The sequence below is a fragment of the Betta splendens genome, chromosome 5, assembly GCF_900634795.4.
Source record: "Betta splendens chromosome 5, fBetSpl5.4, whole genome shotgun sequence".
Classification (NCBI taxonomy): Eukaryota; Metazoa; Chordata; class Actinopteri; order Anabantiformes; family Osphronemidae; genus Betta; species Betta splendens.
In genome coordinates, this window is record NC_040885.2 from 17,242,514 (window position 1) to 17,266,845 (window position 24,332).

General features: G+C 43.2%; 1 protein-coding gene across 3 annotated transcripts in view; it reads left to right on the forward strand.

The window, feature by feature from the left end:
• arhgef10la (Rho guanine nucleotide exchange factor (GEF) 10-like a) overlaps positions 1 to 24,332 on the forward strand; it is a 72,610-nt gene that overhangs the window by 1,772 nt on the left and 46,506 nt on the right. Inside the window, exons 2-16 of one of the 3 annotated variants that reach the window (XM_029150302.3) lie at positions 3,501 to 3,755; positions 4,976 to 5,003; positions 8,780 to 8,949; positions 10,768 to 10,845; positions 10,934 to 11,055; positions 12,238 to 12,333; positions 13,075 to 13,183; positions 14,172 to 14,272; positions 14,683 to 14,760; positions 16,298 to 16,477; positions 17,405 to 17,521; positions 18,309 to 18,401; positions 19,251 to 19,421; positions 21,075 to 21,220; positions 21,995 to 22,167. In XM_029150302.3, coding sequence (XP_029006135.1) covers positions 3,506 to 3,755; positions 4,976 to 5,003; positions 8,780 to 8,949; positions 10,768 to 10,845; positions 10,934 to 11,055; positions 12,238 to 12,333; positions 13,075 to 13,183; positions 14,172 to 14,272; positions 14,683 to 14,760; positions 16,298 to 16,477; positions 17,405 to 17,521; positions 18,309 to 18,401; positions 19,251 to 19,421; positions 21,075 to 21,220; positions 21,995 to 22,167 — 1,912 coding nt within the window. In that variant the 5' untranslated portion in view covers positions 3,501 to 3,505. The other 2 variants (XM_029150303.3, XM_055508947.1) reach the window with 2 other exon arrangements.

Consider the following 24,332-nt stretch of genomic DNA (forward strand, 5'->3'; position numbering starts at 1 on the left):
GTTTTTCTGTTTCTTTTTGTGATTAAATCTCAATCACAAACTTATACAAACACATTGCAGCAAAACACTTTTTCATGTCTTTTGTGAATTCACCCGTTAAAACAGTGCTGTTTTGTGTTCTATCAGCCTAGAAAACGTGTGTTGGTTTATGTTTGTGACCTTGTTGAAGCTAAAATCTTCAGAAGGACTTGTTGTGTGTTTAGATATTGAACGGTTGCAGATCTTTATCTACCGCTCGTGTTCTGGGACCGTTGAAAGTTGCTGAGTTCAAGCGTTCAGATTATCTTTATATCTAAGATTTCATAAACATAAATAAAAACTTGTGTTGTGACCTTCCTCATTCATTTGCGTCTGGATTTCGAGGCAGCGCAGCAGTGACTGTCCTCGGTTCGTGCCCTCCCAGATCTGTGCTGATTCTTCATACAGTACTTGCGTGCATATTATTGAGCGTTGTAAAGCAGTGCGATCAAGATTCTGTGTTTCCAGATGAATTACCTGTCATCCCTGTCACCTACACAGCGCAGTGTCCCACATGGGTCATTACTGGGGCCAACTGTTTTCTCCTTTTCACTGTTGTGCCGTGCGCCCAAGTGGCAGACAGGATGTGGACGGTGCCCCCGCTGTGTCCTTGACTAATGTGATAGCAGCGCATCGCTGCTGTCGAGCGCCGCTCTCCAGCCACAGCGGCTGCTGAATGAATAAAATGTCCCTGAATGTCCTGACGGTGGCAACGTGACGACAAAGCGCGAGGAAAGTGGCCAGTGAGCTATCTCAAATATGCACAGATAGCTCCCGTATCGCGTTGTGTTTACAGTGCGATATGGTTTTCCACATGGCCTTTGGCACACAGTGTTCAGAAATTCATTTAAAGTGAAATTTAAAATATTCATTACATTCATAATATATAATGCAATAGGCTTAGCTTCCCCTGTGTTCAAAAGTCTTTGGTGGAGTTATGTTTAAGCAAATCCATGAAATCCACAAATGTCTGTGAAGAGCCTCCCACTCGGATTGTTATGCTTTTTGACAGCCAGAGAAAGACATATTCCGTGTGTTCTCAAGGAGCCGTTTGCCGCTCCTAAATTGGCAGAGTCACATCCGTATCTCCTGACAGGAAGTCCTCTGGGATGCTGATGACAGAACCAGTGTGAGCGGCGGAAGGCCCGGGCCTGGCACTGATTGCTGTTGTCAGTGGTCCACTGGGTTCGCTGCTCGGTGTCACATGCCGTTTTCTGTTAAGGGAAACCCTATGGTTGCGCTGCTCTCAGTTATAATGTAGATATATGCTGTTCATGAAGGCGCATCCGTGCTCTGTGCTTCATCGGCAGCTAGAACTAAATATGTTGTGCTGTGAGCTTTTCGTGAAAGGAAAGTTGTGTCATCGCTTATCAGCGGCTCAATTGTGAAATAAACGTAACGAGCCAGCGGACGGCAGATGCCAAAAGCCCAATGGGTCCAGCTCAGCAATCAAAGACTGCCCAAACTAAATACAGAGAGAATGAAATCAAGACATAATGCAATGTTTAAAGTTTTCACACTGCAAATATGCAGCCTGGTGCGTGTCAAAGTGTATACACACACACACACACACACACACACGCACACACGCACACACGCACACACACACACACACACACACACACACACACACTACACTCTCCCTCCACTCACCAGCACATTTGGTACACAGTGGGAGAGTTTTCAGAGCTTTATGTAGGTCAGGGACAGGGTGTGTAGGAGTTGGTTTCATCTCTATTCTGTGATGTATCTTATTTTCCCCTCAAGAATAGCTTTCACACAGCAGCACTCCTGAGGCTCTTTATTTTTCTAAGCTGGAGTCTGTTTGATGACGTGTCCAAATGCCTTCTTCCAAGAAAGTTGCTCAATTTGAGTCTGAGGAGGGTACCGAAGTGAAAAACTTTCGCTTTCCACTTTGCTATTAGTATTAGAATCTGAACTTTTGCTCATAATTCTGTCCAGTTGATTTGTAATAATCTGTAATTGCGTCTCCTGAGTCGGCGCTGCCTCTGAGCCACACCTACACGCTGCACAGCCGTGGCCCAACGACCTTTGAGCTACTGGGTCCCGCAGCGATGCACGCAAGAACAATGCTTTCTGAGGCGGAGCAGAAGTTTCTATGGCACAAAAGACTCATTGTTGGCGTGGCCAGTAAGTGGGCCGACTGGAGAAACTGTGGTTGTGGTACACAGGAGGTGACTGGCTCCAAAGGCTGCAGTTGCCAACGGTAATGAAAACAAGCAGAGCAGTGATTTGTAAAGAAAGCAGCGCTGTTTGCATCACAGTGTCGCTACACAGTATATTTAAAGACTGCATGGAGAAAACAGCATTGTCACTGTGCCCCAACAAGTGTCATGTCCAGATGAAGCTGTCGGCGTCTGGTGGTAAAACATAACGAGAGCCATAACGGGCAACTGCATCCAGGTTAAACAGCAAATGCTGACAGTGAATTTTTACAGTCCACTCTCAGCAGGTGTCGGGGCAGTTTGGTTTTTTCACGCACTTGGCTCGTGTTCAGTCGCCTCTGCTCTGTTTTTCTGTCGTTTTCCCAAAGGAGCCGGACAAACTGCCCCGTCAGGCCCAAAGTTCCCCCACTGGAGCGGTTCAGTTCAGTCCTGATCCAAATGCAAAGCAGCTGCTGGGTTCAGAATTGGGACATCACACTGCGTCATACAAAACCCCACTTAAAAACGTCATTTAACGCCCTGGGGACACGCTCACGCAACACTGGAGGTTTTATTTTGAAAGTGCGCTAACAACAGTCTCATTTCCATGATTACTGCCGCCCATGAGCCTAAAATGACGGTAAACATATGTTTTGTATTTTAGTGTTTGCCTCAAGTGACGCATTCGCAGTCCTTTTCAAATGGATTCAGAAAATATGTAGTTTGAGTTTATGTTAGAGCATGTGTTTCAGTCAGAGGCTTAATTAATCTGCCACTAAACCTCCTCAGACTCCACCATTACCTAGTAGCCGTTCCACCAGCCATATGTCACATTTGAAGCACTGCTCCAGTCTTAGAGGACTTGTTCTGATGTGTGTGTAGGCACAGCTTAATATGTTCAATCTAGCTTTTTATTTCTTTCCTGCCCTTTTAAGACAACGCTTTACCTCATACATTAAAGAACTGAACTGAAATCTGAAACCTTTTTTTTAATCCTACTGCTGCGTTAATAGTTCATTTCAGTTCACACACTGGCTCAGTAGAATACTGATGTTATCTTACGGGTTTTGTGTCTACGTCCTACACAACTTACAGGAAAAATGCAGTTTTACATTAAAAAAAACAACGTGCTGTTGTCTGTAGCTAATACATCAATATGAAAACAGCACATTAGTCTCATGTTGGCATGTGAGCAAAAAAATGCAATGAGAATTAAATTTCATATTTGACAGGAGTCAAATGTTTTATAATCAAAATCTTTTTTGCTTTAAATCAAAATCATATGACAGTTTACGTCTTTCTCCTCATCTTCCGTAGGAATTATGACTACTGTGACGTGTCCGCAACCACTGAAGGAGGATGAAGAGGAGGAGGATGAGGAGCAAGGGGAAGAGTTCGTGTTCGAGGACACGTCAGATGAGGAGAAGCCTCAGGAGGAAAGTCCGGTCTCCGGGTCTTTACAGGTCAACAAACGTGTGGACAGCGACACTTCCCAAACAGACACAGACGATGCACGAGCTGGAAAACCTTCACCTGCTGGACAGGAGGAAGTAGCTGCGAGTTCCACAACAGGTGACCAAGTCCATGCTGGATGCAATTAGCCTTGAGTCTAGACGTTAAACAGTTATTTATGAAGTCAGAGCAAAAATAAAGTAGATATCTTAATATTGCCATTTTAGTTGCAAAGGATATTTTAGATATATATTAATATCTGTGGAGCTAAAGAAAGATTAATAAAGTGGGAATCAAAACGCACGTGCAACTTTATTGAGCTAACGGCTAACGCTAGCTTAGCCTCGGTCACGGCAACAGACGCGGCAAGTTGCTTCCACGTCTCCAAACTCTAAATACATAATAATGGTTCCTAAATATAAACAGAAACGCACGTGGTCAGGTTTAATTTTGGATTGTTGTGAGATGTTTTAACTTTGGGCGCACTTGCTAGCTAAGTTAGCTAACGTTAAAACCTGCACTTTGCCTCACCGTTCATGCGATGTGATCTGAAATTGTAGGGCAGCGGTGAGAAAATCTAAGCAAGCATTAAAGCGATCACATCATGTAAAAGCCTCTGTGTGCGTGGGCTGAGTGAGCAGACTTAAGACCTGGGGCAGACTCCTAATGTGTGTCATTAGAGAGCGGAGTTAATTTCCCCTCTAATTGGTTTAAGTTATGCTGATCTATGTATGTATTTATGACCTAATGCTTCCAAACAGGCTCCAACAGTTCCATGTATAGATGAAGAGAGATGGAGCTCATGAAGAAGTTCTGTTGAACAAAATGGGGTGATTAGTGTCCTATTTTGTTCTAATTGTTCCAGCTCTAGCACCTTAATGTGTGGGCTGGGTGATTCATAGGGGAAACCAGTGAGCAGCGCAGGTTTGTAGTGTAAATGAGGCCTGAGAGCACCTGAGATTCAGGCCCCTCTTTTACCAGATGACGCGAGTTAACAAGCGGGATCTAAAGGAAATCAATCAGGACATTTGTTCAACAACATCTTCTTTGTGCATAGTCTTTGCTTCGAAGTACGGCTCAAGCTTGCAAATCAATTTTTAGTTTTTCTACCTCACACCGTCTGCTTAATCATCACTTGTTGGCCGTATCATCCTAACAAAGGGATCTTTTGTGAAAGCGACTGTTTGTTAATAATAATTGCCCTCATAGAGGATAATATCATTTCAGTATAGTCACAAGTCCAAAGCCTTTGTCCTTTTTTGAGCTCTGAAGTTCATTTTGCTGCTGTCTGCACTTTGGGATAGGTCGTCTAATGCTTGCTGTTTTCCTCATTTTGACAGATGTTCCAGTTAGTGACTCACCCAGCTGGTAAGTTGCCTATGAATCCTGTCACAGTGTGGGGAAGATTACTAGAGGATGGAGAGAGTTACCTCAGCGGCACCTCCCATCAGGGTTATGTCATTATGTCTGAGATAATGTCATGCTCGCGGTCCGTGTAGTTACGCCACAGTGGGTAGGAGATACTGTGGCGTTTTGCTTGATGTGTTTGTAAGACATTCTGATGCCAGATGGCACGTCACACCCACAGTGACGAGTGACGATGTCAAGGATAACATGATCTTCCTGTTACAGGTCTAGTGGGAAATAACTGATTTATGATGCTGCTTGCAGGAAGCTGCAAGGGAACCTTGTCTGTACAGATTTACTTAAAAATTTACAGAATGTGTTTTGATGTAGACATACAGTAGTGTAGTGTATAGCCAACATTTATGACTTTGATTAGCTAATTGAACGATTTCAGTGGTTTTGTACCACAGTGGGTAACGTATGTTCATTTCTTGGTTTTATTTGCCTTTTATTTACCACAAAAGTCAAAATTGCTTTTTGTCTGAGGAGGTTTATGAGCGAAAAGCCTTCAGTGTTTACGATACAGTCAGACAGCATCTTTAACACAGTCAAGAGGACAGTTTGCTTCAGGGCCTCAGCACATCCAGTGATAATATGGTAAATGATTTATTGATTCCTCCAAGGCAACTGTCTTTTCCCCTGTCCCCGTCCATAAGAAGGTCAGCAGGCAAGGTCTTCAACAGAACAGCAGCCCTGGGGCTGATGGAGCATTTTTCTAAAGGAGACTTGCGTTTGCCAGCGGTGAGCGTTCACCTGAGCTCTCTCATTTAATTACTCAAGTCTTCAGAATCTCATCAAGGCAAATAAAACCTACACTGAAATGTGTTTATAAGTAGTATGTGATTTGCAGATAGATGGAGGTTTTCACCTTGAAACAAAATTTCAGTGAGGTTCAGAAACTGATGCTTTTTTTGTGGATCAAATAACATCAGAATCGTTTAGCTTTAGTCTCTCGTTTGCGTTACACGGCGATGCAGGAGCCCTCACTTTACACAGGCCTCCCACCTGTGCTTTGGAGGAAGTGTGCTCAGAAACCTCTTCTGATTGACACCATGGTTTGGATTCCTGTGGGTTTTCCTGTGCTGAAAAGAGAGGCCTCTTTGCAGACAGGTGTGACCGTGTGTGTGTGTGTGTATGTATGTTTCTGCTGTGTCCATACTTCTTGGTGTGTGCATGTTTGTGGATGTGCAGTGGAGTCACAATGAGGTCTTGGCAATTTCTCCTGCATAGCTATTTCTGCTGAATGCACATTTCCACTTTGGTTTAGTCAGTAGTCTGCCTTTTAAAGAAGAGCTATCAATAGCACTTTCCACCATCGTGGTGTTAGGAGTGTCAGCACATCCACCAAATCCGTCAGCAGTTTTACAATAATATTACCAAAATTACTTTGCGCTTGTTATTGCAGAAATATAAGTTCGATGACAGCACATCCGCTCGTTGCAGCTATTAAGATCAAGGCGGCATTTCTCTCCTGTGTGTTTTAGTGTGTGATGCTAGCATTTGCGTGTGACCTCACTGTCCCCCATGACTGATAGTTTTCATTAAACACGCTGCATGGAGCCCAGCGATGGGCAATAACACAAAAGATGCCATGACAACGTGCTTATCATCTATATTAAGTACACACAGTGCACTGGAGAGTCTATCTTAAGCTGTCTGAGTAACTTTTTTGTTTGCCCGTGCTCCTCTGCCCTTTTTCAACTTTGTAGAACTTTACACTTTTGCCCTTGCAAAGAAACATCTAACGTAGCTTATTATATTTTTCACAGCTGCTCCTTTTGAAGACCCTTCACCTTGTTGTACTTGACTGGGTTGGGTGTACTGTGAAAGAATAAAAAGAGGTGATACTGTAAAAACATCAAAACCCAAACATGTATACCAAGAAAATGAGGAGTCGTGCACCACATCCTCTGGTGCCATCTACTGTAATTGGAATCTGTCAAGTACAGAAGAACTTTGGCCAGTAACACTGGGGGCATCGTGGGAATGGCTTAATGTGAGGAATGGGCAGTTGTTTACAGAAGAGATTTATGACCTGAGGGCAAACAGAGCTTCATCTGTATGGTCAGCGAAATGCATTAATGCACTTACAGAGAATACGTGCGCCTAGGACAGACCAGGGGCCAGAACAGGTAGCGCTATAGCATGCAGTGCAGCCCTCGCAGGCAACAGGAGCCGGAGGAAGTGTGCCATTTGCATTCAGGCAGCTCACGCATGGGGTTGTGCTCGGCCCCAGGCCGTGTCATTTGTATAGAGAAACGGTGCTGTGTTGGCTTTTTTTATTTCATTAGGTGGATTTTGTACTTTTAATTGGGATGAGTGATCATCAAGAAAGCAGCTAGTGTAGGAATCACACAACAAAACCACCTATATGACTAATAATACACACTACTGTAGCTACAGCCTTCTGGATGTGAGCTGGGTGTTTTTACTGAGTCTTGTAATGACTAGATGGCTGTGATTTTTAATTATAGTGACAATGTTTTATAATAGTATATAATTATGTCCTTTTAAATTCTTGATTTTAGAACAGATTGAGGTATCAGATTCTTGAGACCTTCTAAAATAGTAAGTTAAAGCAGAGACAATGTTTGTGTGAGGAACACAGTCTAATTTATTCTCCTGTCATGAAACTTGCCTTTCAGCATTTTGTGTATGGTAACACAGATGATGCAAACCACCTGCTGTTATTTTTTCCTCTCCTCTGCTTTGGGCATGTTTTCCGATCTTTCTGAATCATTATAGACATTTCACCTGGTCCTGTACCCCACAAGGAAAGATAAAGATGGTGGAAACAGCTTACCTCCACTGCCATGCTAATACAAAATAGTTTGGGAAGCTGCTTCAATATGAAATTACAGGCAATTTGTGCACATTTGTTTGCTTGCAAGTTGCCTTTTAGCCTGAGCGGCGGTGGCGGCGGCTGCTGTTAGCTTTGACTGTTGCTGAGGTATTTAGCTGAGGGAGAGATTTAATTAGTGTAGATGAGAGTCTCCTACATACTGGATGCTGTCATATTATCAGTCATGTGGGGGAGGACAATCCCTCACTGGTAGCATAAACACAGGCCATGTGATAGCTGTGTCAACAAGATTTTCCCCTGCAATGTCAGATTCTGCTTTAAATAGTTGGTTTAGGGCATGTTTTCATTTAGAAAGCCAGCAGTGATTATAGTAAGCCGCAGGCATGACAGACAATGATTTGACAGTGCTCAGGGGCAAGTTAAGTAACAAGCAGGTGTGTATATTTTTATACCGGGCTTTGCAAAAGTTATTCAGTAAAACTTATCCTGCGTACGGCTGAAGGTGTCACTTTTACCCCAAGCTAATGGGGGAGAGTGGCAGAAAGTCTTGACACAAATGACGGATAATCCCTCTGTTTGTATGTTGTTTTCTCAGATGCACTAAATCTTCTGAGAGTCAAAATATTGCGGGACAGGAAAAAACAGTGTGTGCAGAAGCCGTCCACACAGTTTGTGATGCAAGTGCACACTTATAATAGGACACAACTGCCCCTTGGGAAAAATATTTTTCCTGGAAAATAATTGTCAGATTTGACATCAGCAATATGTCAGTGTTCTGTTATACTAGAGCTAGTGGGCAGTTGCATTGATAGCAGTGAATTATTTCAGCTCCCACCTCCAGCCACGTTGCCTCCCCTTCCTTTCACAGAAATTAAGTCTAATGAGCTGAGCAGCACTGTTGGTTTAACTGTACTAATGTTTGGGTACCTTCCAGGGCCTCAGCAGCAGCAGCAGCAGCAGAACCAGGCACCTCAGCCTCGTGTTTGGGAGAGCAACTCCAGCAACGCCTTCTGCTGCCGTCGACTGTGGAGACGCCATACAATTTGAGAGACCACAGCAAAGAAACTGTGACGGAAAGCTCAGACTCCGGGGATATCTGTGAAGGTACAAAACTAAGTTCTTTGAACAGGAAGTGATGCACCTTGATTGTACATCAAGGGTTCTATTTCAGACCAGAGAGATTAAACCTACGCTTGCCTTGGGATTCAGGCTCATCCCAACCATGTGTTGTGGTGCTCACATTGCGGACAGGTCTGATAGAAAACCATTTGGACCACAACATAATGACATTGGCAGTAGAAATTGTGAACCAGTATTTTGTTAGTACTGCACATTGCATCTCTCGACCTTGATCAAAAGTGGCAAGAACACCATATTACAGCTCCACGGTCATCTAATGCTGCATTGATTTCTGTGGTGAGAGAGGTTAGACACACACGCATAGACGTGCGCACACACATTCTTTACCATGATTTGATTTCTGCACAGACATTACATGAATCCAATTAATTCAGGATGAGGATCAATAGAGAGCCATTTCCATGAGGGAAAATTGCTTTTGGGTTTTGACTCCGTCAGCAGAGCTGCCATTATTTGAAGGTGGTTCAGAAATGAGAGATGTAAAGGAGCCCTGCAATGCTGCATGACATTTTTTATGTCCCACTCCTCTGATGTATTTCTTCATAGAGGCCTGTGCCTGTGAATGCATACAATATATTTAAACTGAATAATAAAACCATGTTAAGACTCCATCCCAGACCTCTAAAATTATAAACACAGGAATAAAAGTCTGGCTAATTTAAAATGCATGACCTTGTCTTGGTACTAATGAGAAATCTGATATAGTTGTCTGTGAAATTAAAAAAAAAAAGCAGCCAGGAGATGTCACCTCAGTAAAAGTCCTATCACCATGACCTTCTTAATTACAGTTTGTGATCTGGCAGATTGCTCAAACGTTTTAGTATGTTTTCCTTTTACCTTTCACATTTGCAGCCACTAGGACATATTTATGATGCGGTATATTTTTTGGATTGCCTCCAGCGTCAGTGTGACCTATGGGTTCTTTTGAAGTGTCTTTGTGTTTTTCAAAAGAAAAGTTATGAAAGAAAACCACATGGCTGAAGTTCTGGTTTACCACGTTTTGAACAACAATCCATGTTCCCAGGAGGCCCAGTCACTCTGCACATATGCTGATAGTCAGGATGATAGCCTCGATTCTGTTGTTTTCTTTTCTATTCGGGGCCTTTTTTTTGAATGCACAACCGTAGGAAAGTGAGTGAGGTATAAAGAACGTTTGTGTAGATAATCTTCTTTTGTAAAGAAACACTGACTCTTTGTTCATCTCCTGGTTTGTGTCCAAGGTTATTCAATTTTTCACACTAAACTCGGCAGAATAATCCATCACCGAATACGCAGCTCCAATCAGATTAATTGAAAACTTTTATTGTTGCTGTTCAGGGTTTAGTAGAAAGTGTTGCAGACAAATCACAGTTTAAAACCAAATCAATAAAGCTCACTGAGCTAAATTAGCCTGAAACGCTCTCAAAGCAGTTAATGACAAATCCTGCCAGGCATGGAAACAGAATGGGTCAATACTGCAAACAAGCTGGGTATAATCATGTTGTGTGACATGGACAAAATCTTTACGACAGCATTCCTGACGGTCATCATTTATTTTAAACAATATAATTAACTATTCAAATGCTGTAAAAATTCGTAACTGCAGGTAAGAAGATCTGGCATCTTAGAACTAGTCTGCCTTTCCAAGGATTCAGCTCATGAGCCTGTCAGTCTTTTTGTGGATCTTGGTTTTGGGGGGAAGAATGTTTTTATGAAAAAAAAAAACTTGAACATTTTTCCATTTCAGAACCAATGTTTGTTTACTTTCATGTTGCTGTTTTTCTTTGGCTGCTTTATGTTCAGCTGAGTCACAGACTGCAGAGGCTTTGGAAGTAATCTATGATGATGTTCCAAGCGAGGATCCCATCTCACCTGATGAAGGTTAGCAACTGCCACAGCATTACTTCCCTTTAGGGTACATGGATCCTGGTGTGATGTGTCTGATATGTTTTATTTTGCGTCTTAACAGCTCTGATTTATGAGGATGTTCAGAGAGACAGCGCTCCCCCAGACAATGGCTGGAGCTCCAGTGAGTTTGAGAGCTACGACGAGCAGTCTGATAATGAAGCCAAGCTGCCGACAAGGAGTAAGGTACTGTGCACGTGTGTGAATGCATGTTTGTGTCTAGCACAGGACATCTGTTTAAACGGCTCTGTGACTGGTCAGGCTGTTTTCTATAATAATCATGAACAATATGTCTCGCAAGCGCAGTCGTCTTTATTAATGTATAGAACTGGAAGGAAACTATAAAGAACATGAAAAATGTATAACCGGCAGGCTAGGCTTTATACATCTGTCGTAAAATAGAGTAAATAAGAAAGATTCCTGTTTGAACAGCCTCAGATCTTCTTTCCTCTTGTCTGCCAAGGGTGCTGTTCATCATTGTTCTGCAGGATGACGACAGAGTGTTGGTCTTCCACATGATGGCACTGTGTGCACATTCACATTCTGGTGCTTTTTTTATATGCTTCACCAGCTGTTAACATGGATGCAGTGTTGCAGGCATAGGGGGAACGTGACGTCCTGAGAATAAAGAAGTGTTGTGCTGAGCTGAATGATTAGCAATGTATAGATGCATGCCTACCTTAAGATATTTTACAGACTAAGGGTGTGTGCGCATAGAGATCAAACCGCTGTAATCCAAGGAAATACAGAGTTAATACTTTAAGAAAAGAGGAAAGTGCTGGGAGTGTGATAGAAAATGAGTTGTTCGGGTTATTACACAAGTGCGACGTTAAACCCCCCTCTCAGCTTTTTTGGCACATGTGTCCCAGGCCACTGAACAAAAGGAAGGATTCAGCTGCTCTGGTTAAACAGTTAATAAAGAACCTTGACTATTAGTGCCCAGCTACGTTTTTTCCGTGTAGCACAGGCTTCATCTAAAACACATTGTTTTTAATTAGTCTTGGCCAATTAATTTTTCAGTGCACCTGAAGATCTCCTTGTGTTCATTTCTCTGCTTATTTGAAGCAGCCTGTGAGAGCTGTGACAGTTTGCTGCTTTAATATTTGCCCTGAACTGCCAGTACACCTCCCCCCATCCTCCTGTGAATCAGTGTTGTTCTCGTACGTAACCCCTTTAACTAAAGCAGTGCTCCGAGCTCTCGCTCTGTGCTTGTGATTAATTCCTGATATTGCTAGCTTGTCTTGCCTTGATCACTTTGCCTCCATTTCCCATTTCTGTTTCCTTCCGCTTTTTTCCCTTCTCCCTTCACCTCTTGTGGCTAAATGCGACTGCCCGTATACCTCGTCCGTACCCGTCCCACATCTGTAGCTCTCTCCTGAAGTGCGTCGGCTGAGGGAACGCTGTGCCAGGACCAAACGTGAACTGGCCATGAGACTGTCTGGCAAGCACAACTATGACATTAAGGTATAGCTCCGGCAGCGCGTTAACATGTCTGCTTCTCACTGTTTGTTTGCAGAGCTCAAATCATTCCGCTAGATGTTTGCCAAGAGGATTGATGATCGCCCAGAGCTGAAATATGCTGTGCTGCATGCTCCATTCATTAATGTCTTTACAGCCTCTTCGCACCAATGATCGCGGCTTCCTTTGTAATGTGACTTTCTTTTCAAACTTGCCGTTGCTCTCTCTCTCGCTCTCTCTTTCTCTGCCAGGTTTAATGTCAGGACACATCTCTGGGACACATAAATTATTAAATGATATTCAGCATGTTTACTCGTATAAACACCAGTTCACTATTGCTCCCAATTAATGACCCACTTTCCTGAAGTAGCATCATTTAAAAATACTACCCCCCCGGGTGTATTCTGGGTGTGTGGAGTCTGGTTGCAGGTCTTCTGTGATGCTCAGGGTGGAGTTTGTGGTCAGCTGAAGTCTCCCACACGGAGCAGTGCAGCTCCGTTACTCTGATGTGGAGCTCATTCTGTTACCATAATCTCTCCATGATATGCTCATGGACTCTCTGATTAGAGGCTGTAGAGCGACCTACAGGGAGTCGCAGATGGTGAGATTCATGATGAGTCTGCTGAGCGCCACTTCCCTCCATCTGTCTCCAGAGGAGCGCAGTAGGTTATCAAACTCCACTCCACAGTTTGGCATTGTCTGTTCTGACGCTGCTTTGTTTGTTTCTGTCTCCGCCGTTTCACCCAGGTTCAGCAGCTCATGAAGGCGGCGAGAAGTGGAACGAAGGATGGGCTTGAAAAGACCAAAATTGCTGTCATGCGAAAGGTTTCCTTCCTGCAGAGAAAAGAGCAATTGGGTAATGCAAAAAAGTCTAAAAACTTTGTAATAGTTTGTCGGCTGCCTTTTTTTGGTGGAAGGTTGTTCTATTTTTAGTTGCGGTATTTTGTAACGGGTTACATGTTGTAACTGCTTACAGACCGCTCCTTCTGCTGATGCCTAAGCCAAAGCAACGTTTGAGGCAGATTCATTGGAACGCTGAGTTCCTCTTTATTCAAACCCCTCTCTGGGAGAAATGGATCCAGCGACCACACAATTATAACTGTAATAAATAACACAAGCGCTGTCTCTGCTTAAAGGGAGACGAAAAGGTTTTGATACAGTATGTAATAAAGAAAGTATCGGATCTCATGCAGCACAATATAGATCATGTATTGTCTAAGAGTAAAGAGAGATTACCGTCCATTAATGGGATATTGAGCTGCTTCATAGCATTGTACCGGCTGAGCCAACTAATGGCTGAAGAGGCCGGTCTTCTATTTTTAGGTGTTTTAGATGGAGACCTGCATGACATTATATTTATATTACACCAGCTGTCTGCTATCATTCCAAATGTTTTAATTGAGCAGTGACTGTGCCTGGTGTCTGTGTGGTTCTGGGTGAGGTGATTTTATTTCAGTACTGTATGTGCGGTGCCAATGCAGAGATGATGATGTATTGGCTTGTATTTTTGCAGACAGATTTAGTGTGCCTCTTTTACTCCTACAGAGATACAGTATTGTTTTGAAAGTTTATCTTTTTCCCTCGCTGTCTCTCACACACACTCCCTTCTCAACTGCTCTATCTGTCTCTCTGGCTCTTTTTCAAAGAGTACAGAAGTCTCTTCATATTTTAGAGGTAATAAACTTAGTGTGTCGCAGTGTGTCTCCAGCTGCTGTGAGATCTGAGGGCTGCCTTTCTGTTGTTCCTTCTCCGTCTCATTTTCTGTCACACGCAAGCACTCGCGCTTTCTCGTTCTAACCTTTCTGTGGATTCGCTCTGCATCCGCCTTTCCTGAATGTCTGCAGAAGAGGAGGACGATGCAGGCTACCTGGACGTGGCCGTGTCAGAGATGAAGCATCCTCCCCCACAGCTGAGCTCCATGCCAGAGGGGCTGACCAGTCATCAGGTGCACCTCACAATTCTGTTTTTTCAAATACATGACTATTTATTTCCTAGAACCTCAGAATTAGTATGAAGGTTTTTTTAGCCAATAGCCCTGGGATAAGGCTGCAGGCTGTCCTGTTGAAAGTATTTGTTATTTTTAAATATCCATATACTGTTTGAAAAAGCAGCATGTTTTAGAACTGCTAGGGCAGCAGCTTTCATGTCACAGGCAGCCCAGTCTTGTCGCACTCCAGTGGAGGCATCTTTTAAACAGAGCTGCTCCTCTTGGAGTCTTTTTCCTTCTGTGACAAATGCATGATTATAGTGCAATCCATCAATATGCACCATTCCTAACTAAAGGCTTACCTAACACTGCAGCCCCATCATGTCCTCTTAGCGCCCGATTTCCTGACAGGTCTGTTGTCTACACAGGTTGTCAGACGCCATATCCTTGGCTCAATTATTCAGAGTGAGCGTAGCTACCTGGAGTCCCTCAGGAGAATCTTGCAGGTGAGTTGTTTAGTCCCTGTTGTCCTCCTCTGCCACATGCAATATATTCACCGTTTAGCCATTATGAATTACACTGAGAGGAGAAGCTGCGATATCCATCAAATTACAAAGGTGTCCCAGCATAAGTAATCCTGATAAAACAGCCGTTCTCATTTCTGTGGCGCCGTGCTGATGCCAAGAGAGAGCAACTGTCAGGAATGCACGGAATGGATTGCAGCCTCTCCTCTTTCATGTCTTTTGGTGTGAAAAAAGGAAGCTTGTTATCATCTCATCACAGAGAAGCACGGAGCTCCTACTGAATCGGAATCAGCAGCAATCAATGGCTGCACTGGAAAATCTCTTGCTGTCAACATTGACTGCACCACCATTGTCTCTGAGTGATGTGATTGTCTGTGATGCTGTTCAGGTTTCGCTGTTCTGAGATCTTTTATTCATTGAGTCTAGCCAAGTGGTAAATACAGTGTTGTATTTTCATTAAAACACAAGACTACAAGTACAATTAGACACTGAGGGTTTTATGATTCCATTTTTACTTTAAAACAGATTGCATTGTGATACAGTATGTGTTATATTGTCTGTGTTTGTTCCATTAATGTGCAGTGAGTTGTGATTAAAAAAAAAAAAAAAAAGTCTTGCTAAGCATAGAAAATGGAACCACATCTGTTAAGATTCATTATTTTTAGTGTTAAACACAGTTTCTTCATCTTTGGCTTGTACATAATTTTATCTTTACTTTTGGGTTCAGACAAATCCTATTAAACCTTTGCTATCCACAAAGATCCTGTCAACTCACTTGTGCAAGCTATGTTAATATCTCTATGAGTACTTACTGAAGAATCAATCACTGGCCCTTTCACCGCGTTGCTTTTGCATCTCTGACTCTGCTGGGAGCTGCTTTTTGCTATTATTATTATTCTGGCTTTTATGATTACAAGTCACCTTGGATTCTGGGCATGTTTGCTTGTGGCAAATGCTGCTTTATGGGTGAATTCTTTTGATTGATGAGCTTCAATACACCATGACTACATTATCGAATTTTCTTCAATTCATAGGAAATGTGTGTCTTCCTTTTTATACTTGTGTATTTCTGGTGCTAAACAGGCAAAGCTTACAGTATGTAGTCTGCTCATTCATCTCATAGGCAGATAGTGGGCGGACCGTCATTCATTTAAGAAAAAAAGGTCAGTAAAGAACTTTGACTGTATCCTTAAACTCAGTCACTAAAGCCATCAAATGCTCTGATGAAACTGGCTCCGAGTGTCCCAGTAAAGGACCAGGAGCTCCCTCTGCTGCAGAGGATAAATTTATCTGAATCACCAGCCGATGCACTGTACCGCACCCCAGATTAGAGCACACATAAAATATTCTTTTAAGAGGAGTTTAAGAGGCAGACATATTTCAACATCTGCTTTTCAGAAGAGACTTTGTGAGTCAGGCCTTTGTTTCTTGTTGTGCAAAGTTGAGAATATGGGAGGACTAGAAAGAGACGGTCATATCGCTAAGGTAACGATCCACTGTTGTCTCACCATCTTCCCAGGAATACCACAGACCACTGATGGAGGCTGATCCACGCATCCTGAGTCCACGGAAGATCCGGCCAATATTTTATCGAATCAGGGAGATCACACAGTGCCACTCCATGTTTCAGATTGCTCTGGCCTCACGTGTGGCAGAGTGGGACAGCAGCGAGAAAATTGGAGACCTATTTGTCGCCTCGGTCAGTGTGTGCGTCCTCGGCATGAATTAGATGTATGAAATTGAAATTCATGCTGGAGGCGTATTTACTGCTTCATATAATGTATGCGTGTTTGTGTTTGTGTCTAAAATGCAATCAAAGGCCTGCATTCTGGGTAGAATCAAATATTGCTTGGCATTTCTGTCTAGCTTTGTAACATAATGCCTGCTATCAGTTTTAATGAGCAACCTCTATAGCTTACCTTAAACATAGAATCAATTACACCTTATGAATATCTCCACTGTTTTCGGTGCACTAGAAATGTTTTTACAGAATTTGGCCCAATAAAAAAATGTTGTTTATTGTGAGTTGAGAATCTGCAGTGTGTTATCCATAGGTTCTGCTCATTATGTGCCCATTAGTGGGGCCAATTTGTCCCGTCCCTTCTCTGCTGGTCATTATGGTGTTGTTCCACTGATATTCTAAGAACTCGGGGGAAAGGTAAATCTAGAGAGTGTATGCTGCTCATCCATTTATCTGACAGTGTACAGTTAACTACCTATACAACTTGTAAAACAGTAATGATTTAGATCCAGGATGCTGAAGGAGTGTGAGAGCAAAAAAGGTCAACTTCTTCATAGAATCGTCTCATTCCAAGCCACTCCTTGAACTGCCACTGTCAACAGTGCTGGTTTAATTGGAGAGAGAGTAAATGTCTGCTGCACAACAGACCCCATCTCTCCCACACATACATTCACAGTCCACCTCTTTAACCAGTGCGGTACACAAACACAGTTTGACCGTCCCCAGCCTGACAGACTTGAAATGGCCCACTGGTTTAGCCTGGTTTAACTGCTAAGATGACTCGACTGTTTGCTGGTGTGAAGACGAGCTAATCAAACATGACAGAGCAGTACACTGTCTTCTTTGCTACAAACTCGCATAACGCTGCTGCTTTCTGTTTCACAGTTTTCCAAGTCAATGGTGCTGGATGTGTACAGTGATTATGTGAATAACTTCACCAATGCCATGGCTCTGATTAAAAAGGCCTGCATGTCCAAACCAGCTTTCCTGGAGTTCTTAAAGGTGAGCTCAATGGGGCTTTTCTGCATTAATAAATACTAATAAAGGCATTCCATTCTATTAAACAAACCCAACAGAATTACCAGTAAAGAGTCAGGCTGTATATTTATTCAGTCTCCAGGGACCCCTCTGTTTAAGTTTTAATGCATTTGGCAAACATTGTGATGGAGTGTGAGCAGAGTTCACATGAAAGCATCTATATAGGTTTCTGTAGGAGTTCTGTGTAAATCAGCTTTTGTTTTTAAATGTTATTTAAATGTGATTCTCATCCTCTAGAGAACGTCTGGGATCCTTGGGCAGCATTTGTTTTGGTGTTGTGCACACTTGCTATCGTTAGCTAATGAGTCAGACTAGACTAATTACATTTTGTAATTATAGTGAATTGACCAGTTTCTCCAACTTTATTTTAACATATTTAAAATTAAAATAATAAATATATGCTGTGTTTTCCTACTGTACATATCACTGGTGACCTCATCCAGCCTTTCCTTTCATACCATCTGTTTAATGTGCCCTGTGATGTGCCTGCCTGTGTTGGTGGTGTCATCAAGGCACATGCTCGACCGTGTGCTGGAACAATATTTCCCTTGACCTACGCCTACATTAGTTATGACTTTTTCATACTTTCACATGACTAACAGACCCGTACCTTATTCACCCACTTGTACGCCTACACATGTTCTATAGAGGATTCTGACAAGAGTACAAACAGTGATCTCAGTGTCCTTTCTGTGTGAAATTCTTTTCCAGCTGCTTGTTTTGCTTTACTTGTTTGTCTTTCTGTTTTTAGAAGAAACAGGCGTCAAGTGCTGACCGGATCACCCTGTATGGCCTGATGGTTAAGCCCATTCAACGATTCCCTCAATTCATTTTGCTTCTGCAGGTAGAAAACGCTGTTTGAACAGGATTAGCCACGTAATTTGTTTTTAATAAAGTAAGCTTCATAATTAAACACTTCCAGACATAATGTGTGATACTAAACATGCAAAAACCGTAAGGTCACAGAGTTTTTTCCAAAGCTCATCCAGAGCTTAGGAAGTTGTTCCTCCACCAAACCTGACACATGACTAAGTGGTGAGACAAAGCTTTACAGTAAGTTGTTGGCTGCACCACTTTCATATTAGTGGCTTTGCATCAAACTCCACTTTCTATTCTGAGCAAAGATTTAGATTTGAGCTTGACTTGCTGGATCTGCAGTAGCTCATTTCATCCCTCAGTAGGCATTGATTATCCATGAATTCCAGAGATAAGTAATGAATGTGAATCAGATATTTTCCAGTCTGAAGTCTACTCCAAAGAGGAAATGTGTATTAAATCATACATTATAGAAAACTATTGCTCATGGCACAGCAGTACATCTGACATGCTTGCAGTATTAAGACACTAAGCCTTCATTGTCGAGTAAACATAAAAATATGTAACCTCTGCAGATCATGGTTAGATGGCTGTTGATCATTTATAGTTGTATTGATTTGTTTTTGTGTCTAGTGTAGTGCTTACAAAAGACTAGGAATTACTGTACCAGTCAATATAGTTCATGAAGGGTATACAAAAATAGACACGACTCAACTCTACCATAGTCTTTAACCCAGATTTGAACTTATTTTGATGACAGCTTTCCTAAAAAATAACAAATAATTTAGTATATTGCAGGGTTTACAGGAAGGTCTCGCTACTATAAAAATGTCTTGTTGTGTTTTTCTATCTATCCCTTTTCCTGTGACTTTTTTAGGACATGCTTAAGAACACACCAAGGGGCCACGTGGACCGTTTGCCCCTGCAGCTGGCTCTGACTGAGCTGGAGATGCTGGCTGAGAAGCTGAATGAACAAAAAAGAGTAGCTGACCAGATTGCAGAAACCCAACAACTGGCCCGCAGCGTCAGTGATCGCCTGCTCAGTAAGGTAACTGAATGCACATGCAGTCCTCGTGCAGATGCACGCGCACTTACACAGGGCCCAATCAAATCAACAGTGAGCGAGCCTCTGTGCCCCTTTAACTCCTACGCAGTTATCAGTGCCAGCCAAACACCTGAACGAATTAAAGTAGTATATTGCAGGTGCTTGTGTCACTTTGCCACACATTAATCTAGGAAGGCATTTTTATTCACAGAAATTATCTCCTAGAAATGATGCCCATTATCATCTCTAAACAGTAGCGAATGCAATGGTGAAGGCGTCGCCTCTCCATTACCACACTGAAATTAAAGTCCAGCTTCTGCAAATCTGAACAAATGCTGCTCTGAATAAGAAGAATTAGAGGGTAAATGAGTCATTTAATTGGAAACTGTAAGAGAGCTATCTCTTTCACCCTGCTGTGCTCTGCCTCTCTCCCACTCTCTCCCTCTCTCTCTCCACTTTACCTCCCCTCTGTTCCCCTCTACTACTCTCTTGCTTATTGTGTTGCTTGCGCTCTCGTTCCACTTATACACTGGTTCTTTTCTCGAGTGTGACAGCATCTTCCTTATTTCCGCTCGTTCTCTCCATTCTCTCGCTCTGAGTGTCCCTTTTTTTATTTCTCTCTTGTCAGCTCTTGCTTTCCAGGACTACGAGATGAGCTGATTCGGCCAATCTTCACTCCACACAGAATTCCATTTGCTGCGGTGACACTGCAGAATTCCAATAGGAAACAATCTCGGCTATTGCCCCCATAACCATTCTATAAAATATTAATTCTTTGTCTTAAGGTAACCAAGGTATCCAGCATAGGACAGTGTGAATGGGTTTCACACGCGCTCAGGTGCTTTGTGCTGCGTAGTATTGATGCTTGAAGTCTTTTAGGGGTGTATTTTTACACAGACCGCTTCTTGAGGGATCTGTATAGATTTGTAGCCATCAAAACGGCAGTGCCAGTTGGACTAATGACTCATTTTGTGTGCTATCTGAGCTCCAGCCAACAGAAGCTACAGATTGCCTGCAGATAGGACATCCTCCTCTGAATGCATTACTGCACTGCAGGTTGGAGAATAGACTCAGCAGAGAGATCCATTATTCACTAATATTTGTGCTTTTTGAACAAACACAGTATCAGAATACGAACTTCTTATTGACTGGGAGTGTGCAGCCTTGCAACAAGTGTAGCTCATGTATATGTGTAGCTCCCGCTATTTTGAGCTCTTTAGCTTTGCAGTGTCTGTATGTGTGAAGCGACGTGTGAAGCAATTATTTGTGTTCCTTGTTTAATAAATATGAATAGCATGATGTTTTCCCGTCAAAAGGTTCCCAGCAGGGCCCGGGTATCTGCTGAATGCAGGTTCTTGTTAGGTTCCTCTCTCGTCACTGTAAACATGTGCGACCCTAAGATAGTGAAAGCTATGTGCACGCTCTCTTTTACTGAGCTTGCTGAATGAACAGGCTAGATATGTGTCTTTTCTGTGTGTATGTATATGTATAAACTCATTAAATGACCTTCAGCTGCATGAATGTGTTGCTAATCCCTGATGAGACCTCTCTTCCTCCAAGCTTGACTTATGTGTCCTCCAGGCACTGAACTCTAGAGAAATGGTCCTTTGTATTGCCTCGCTCTTGCCTTTGATCTGATTGCAATGTCCCTTTCAGCAACTGAACTCGGAGCAGGGGTCACTGATCCTTTGTGAGACGCTTATTGAGACTGTGTATGGTGAGCGGGGACAAGTCCTGAAGTCGAAGGAGAGAAAGGCCTTCCTCTTTGATGATGTGCTCATCTGTGGCAACATAAATGTCAAGTAAGTCCCTCTCGATGAGCAAGTCAAATTAAATGCCCTTGCATTTGAGAATATTTTGCTAATGTGTTTGCAATGTGCAGTTCTAGCATGAAGTTGGACGTGTGTTTTGAAAGGAGCGACTGGTGAACTGCCCTGGGTTTTACAAGGATATTTTAGCAAACTGCATTGTAAAGAGAAATGGCTGCTCGGGGACTGGCCTCTATCTGGAGTTGCAGGAGCTTTATCAGCTTTAAACAAATGGTAGAATGCTTAACTACAGCTACAGGAGTCCTAAATTACTGACATAAAGCATTTTTTGGTTCCTTTCAAATTTATCTTCTGTGACAGCACCATTGATCAAATCTTTCTCTTTCTCGCCCTCTCTCTCTCTCCAGAGAGAAGTAAACAGGAAAGGAATTTTGTATATCTTGCAAAGCTCCTGTCAAAGTTGTCGCTTAAAGCCTCCTTGTTCAGCCTTCAAAGTAATTATCACTTTACGTCTCATTCAGCTCGAGTGTCCCGAAGTTGACTTTGTCTGCCCTCCAGGATCTTGACAAACCGATCACAATGTTGATTGTCTGTGTGATTACCGGAATACATGAATAGCAATGCTCCCCTCCTCACAGTCAGGGGTAAAGTTTTGGTGGAAGATCATACAGATTCTAATTCCCACACTCATCTCCTCTGTGACATTTGTAAAGAGTGGATTCTCCCGTGGGTTGCAGGGTGCTGTGCTGTTAGCAGGCTGTGGATAGATTAGTTGTGTTCTGTCTCATTTTCTTTCTTTTCTGTCAGGGGACCTCCAGATATCAGCAGCCTGGTCCCTGTCGGTCCAAAGTACACTATGAAGTGGAGTGCCCCCTTACAGCAAGTGCAAGTTGTAGAGGTGGGGCAAGAGGGTGCGCAAAACAAAGACGCCTTCTTTCAGCAGAGTGGGGCTAAGAGGCCAAGTGTTTCCTGCACTTCAGGTAAAAACCAAAAACAATGGAAATCAGTTCTGTCTCGCTCTTGCCACTTGTTATCTTTCAGTTAATCTCATCACTTGGACTGACTTGACTAGTCCCAGCCTCTTCCTGGCGCAGCACGGCTAATCTATTTCTGTTCTCAAGTGTCCCGCAGAGGGCTGGAGATGCATTTGTGCTGCTTGTCACTCTGATTGAGGATGTGTTTGTGAGCAGGGTAGTGATGACAGTCACTTGTTCCCATCTGTCTGGGGTGTTTTTATCTTGAAGAGATATGTGGGGGTAGAGAGCCCCCTGCCGCATCATCCCCACAGTCTCATTTCACTCTCTGATAGACCACAAACACATCTCAAGTGGAGTCATCAATCTGCAGAGATTATTCCCTCCCTTTCCAGGCCCAATTAGAGAGCCAGTAGCAGGAGATAGGAATCTGCGGATGAGACACTAGTTCTCCTACAACCCCTCACAAACCTCCGGTGTATACAGAGCTTGACGAGATCCCTGATAAATGTGCCAGGGGAAAAGGGAGATACAAAGCCTTATCAGGATGTAATGGTACAGGCTTTTTAAAGTTGCAGCTCCATCACTTAAATATTAATGGTGCCTTCTTCAGAGCTTTCCGTGTCATACTCTGCAAGCAGCTACTGTTTTGAGAGCTGGTTGAGATTCTCACTGGATTAAGTTTGGGCTGTTTATCAGGTAGTGTATACTCGTAGGCTCACAACTTTTCCTGCTAGGGTTCGGGATCATTTCAGGTTAGTTCGCACTGCGGTTCTTTCTCTGTCTTCATTTATCTGCATCTAATGCTACAAAGCTTTGGCCCAACAGAGGCTCCTGGATTTTGATTCTCTTTTCTGTCTCTCTTTTTTATTCCCTGGCACTGTGCGGTCACCTTAATCATGTATTTTCAGACCCTCCCTGAACATCAGTGGGACCGTTCCCTAAATTTTCAGTCAGACAGAGTGTGCCATCTATATATGGTTCCATCCCCTGTGATGTCATTCAGTCCAAATCTCATGTTCCCATAGCACAGCTCAAAATGGAATAATTTTTATCTTCTGCAAGCGCCGGTTCTCTCTTCTATTGAAGAAAGCTGGCCTTTAGGGAAATACAGGCTCGTCTTTCTTACTCTTCCCCTTTGTCTGTGCCTGTGTTCCTGTCTGATCCTATAACAAACAGAAGGCCCACCAATGTATGAAAGCATGCTGTGCCAATTGTTTACTCTAACACACAATACCTTCATTTTGCCTGCATTTCACCTCACTTACCGTTGTTTCTTTCTGACCTACTATCAGGAGTGTGTGTTTTGTCAAGTGCACCAGAGGACTTTGGCTGCACATCAGAAGAGGGGTTCTGATGCAGCCGTGGAAGCGACATTGTCTTTTAATCCACCGGCTACAGTCATCAGCACAGCAGCTGAGTGCTAGATCGGTGCCTTATTCCAGAGAATGTAGGGATGGACCCCTCTGGGCTCTGGCCTTCCACACCACTGAGCTACGTGTCAAGCTGGCAGTGTGGATAGCCGTGTCTTAGTGTGAAAAGCATGTCCTGCCTCACCAACGGGATTATGCTGGATTACAACTCAGCACATTCACCTCTCAGGCCGTAGCCAACAGCAGGCCCCAGAGGACTGAACAAACCTGCACAGGGATCCAGGCAATCCCTTTAGAGAGGATAGGAAGACATTGTTCTTGTAGCTTGCAGCACAGCCCTTTGTATTCAGATATCTCACCTATTGATTTCCTTGTATAGATGACAGATGTCACTGGCTGCCTGTGTCAAAGATCCCATTAAACCCCAGAAGCTACAATGGAGCTCTTTAAACGAGCAATCCCAGCCCACCCCTCTCTTTTCTCAGTCTCTCGCCCCTTTTACAGCTTAACTCTCACTCATTTATGCACGTGGATAGACAAAAGACGGCAGGTCCCCTCGGAGGAGCACGGCTCACTAAGCCCGCCTACAGCCTTGGCTCTTCTGCTACTTTATTATGTGGCAGTGGTGACAGTGCAGGACAGCTGAAGCAAAATCTACCTGGAGAATTTAATTAGGTAGTTCTCATGGAGCCTGCTGCCAGGTAGATGTGGGCCACAGGGAGCTAGGACGTAAGATGGCAGACAGGAGGAGACACACTTATCGATTTGTGGCAGTAGCAGAGAGAGACTTTGAAGGTA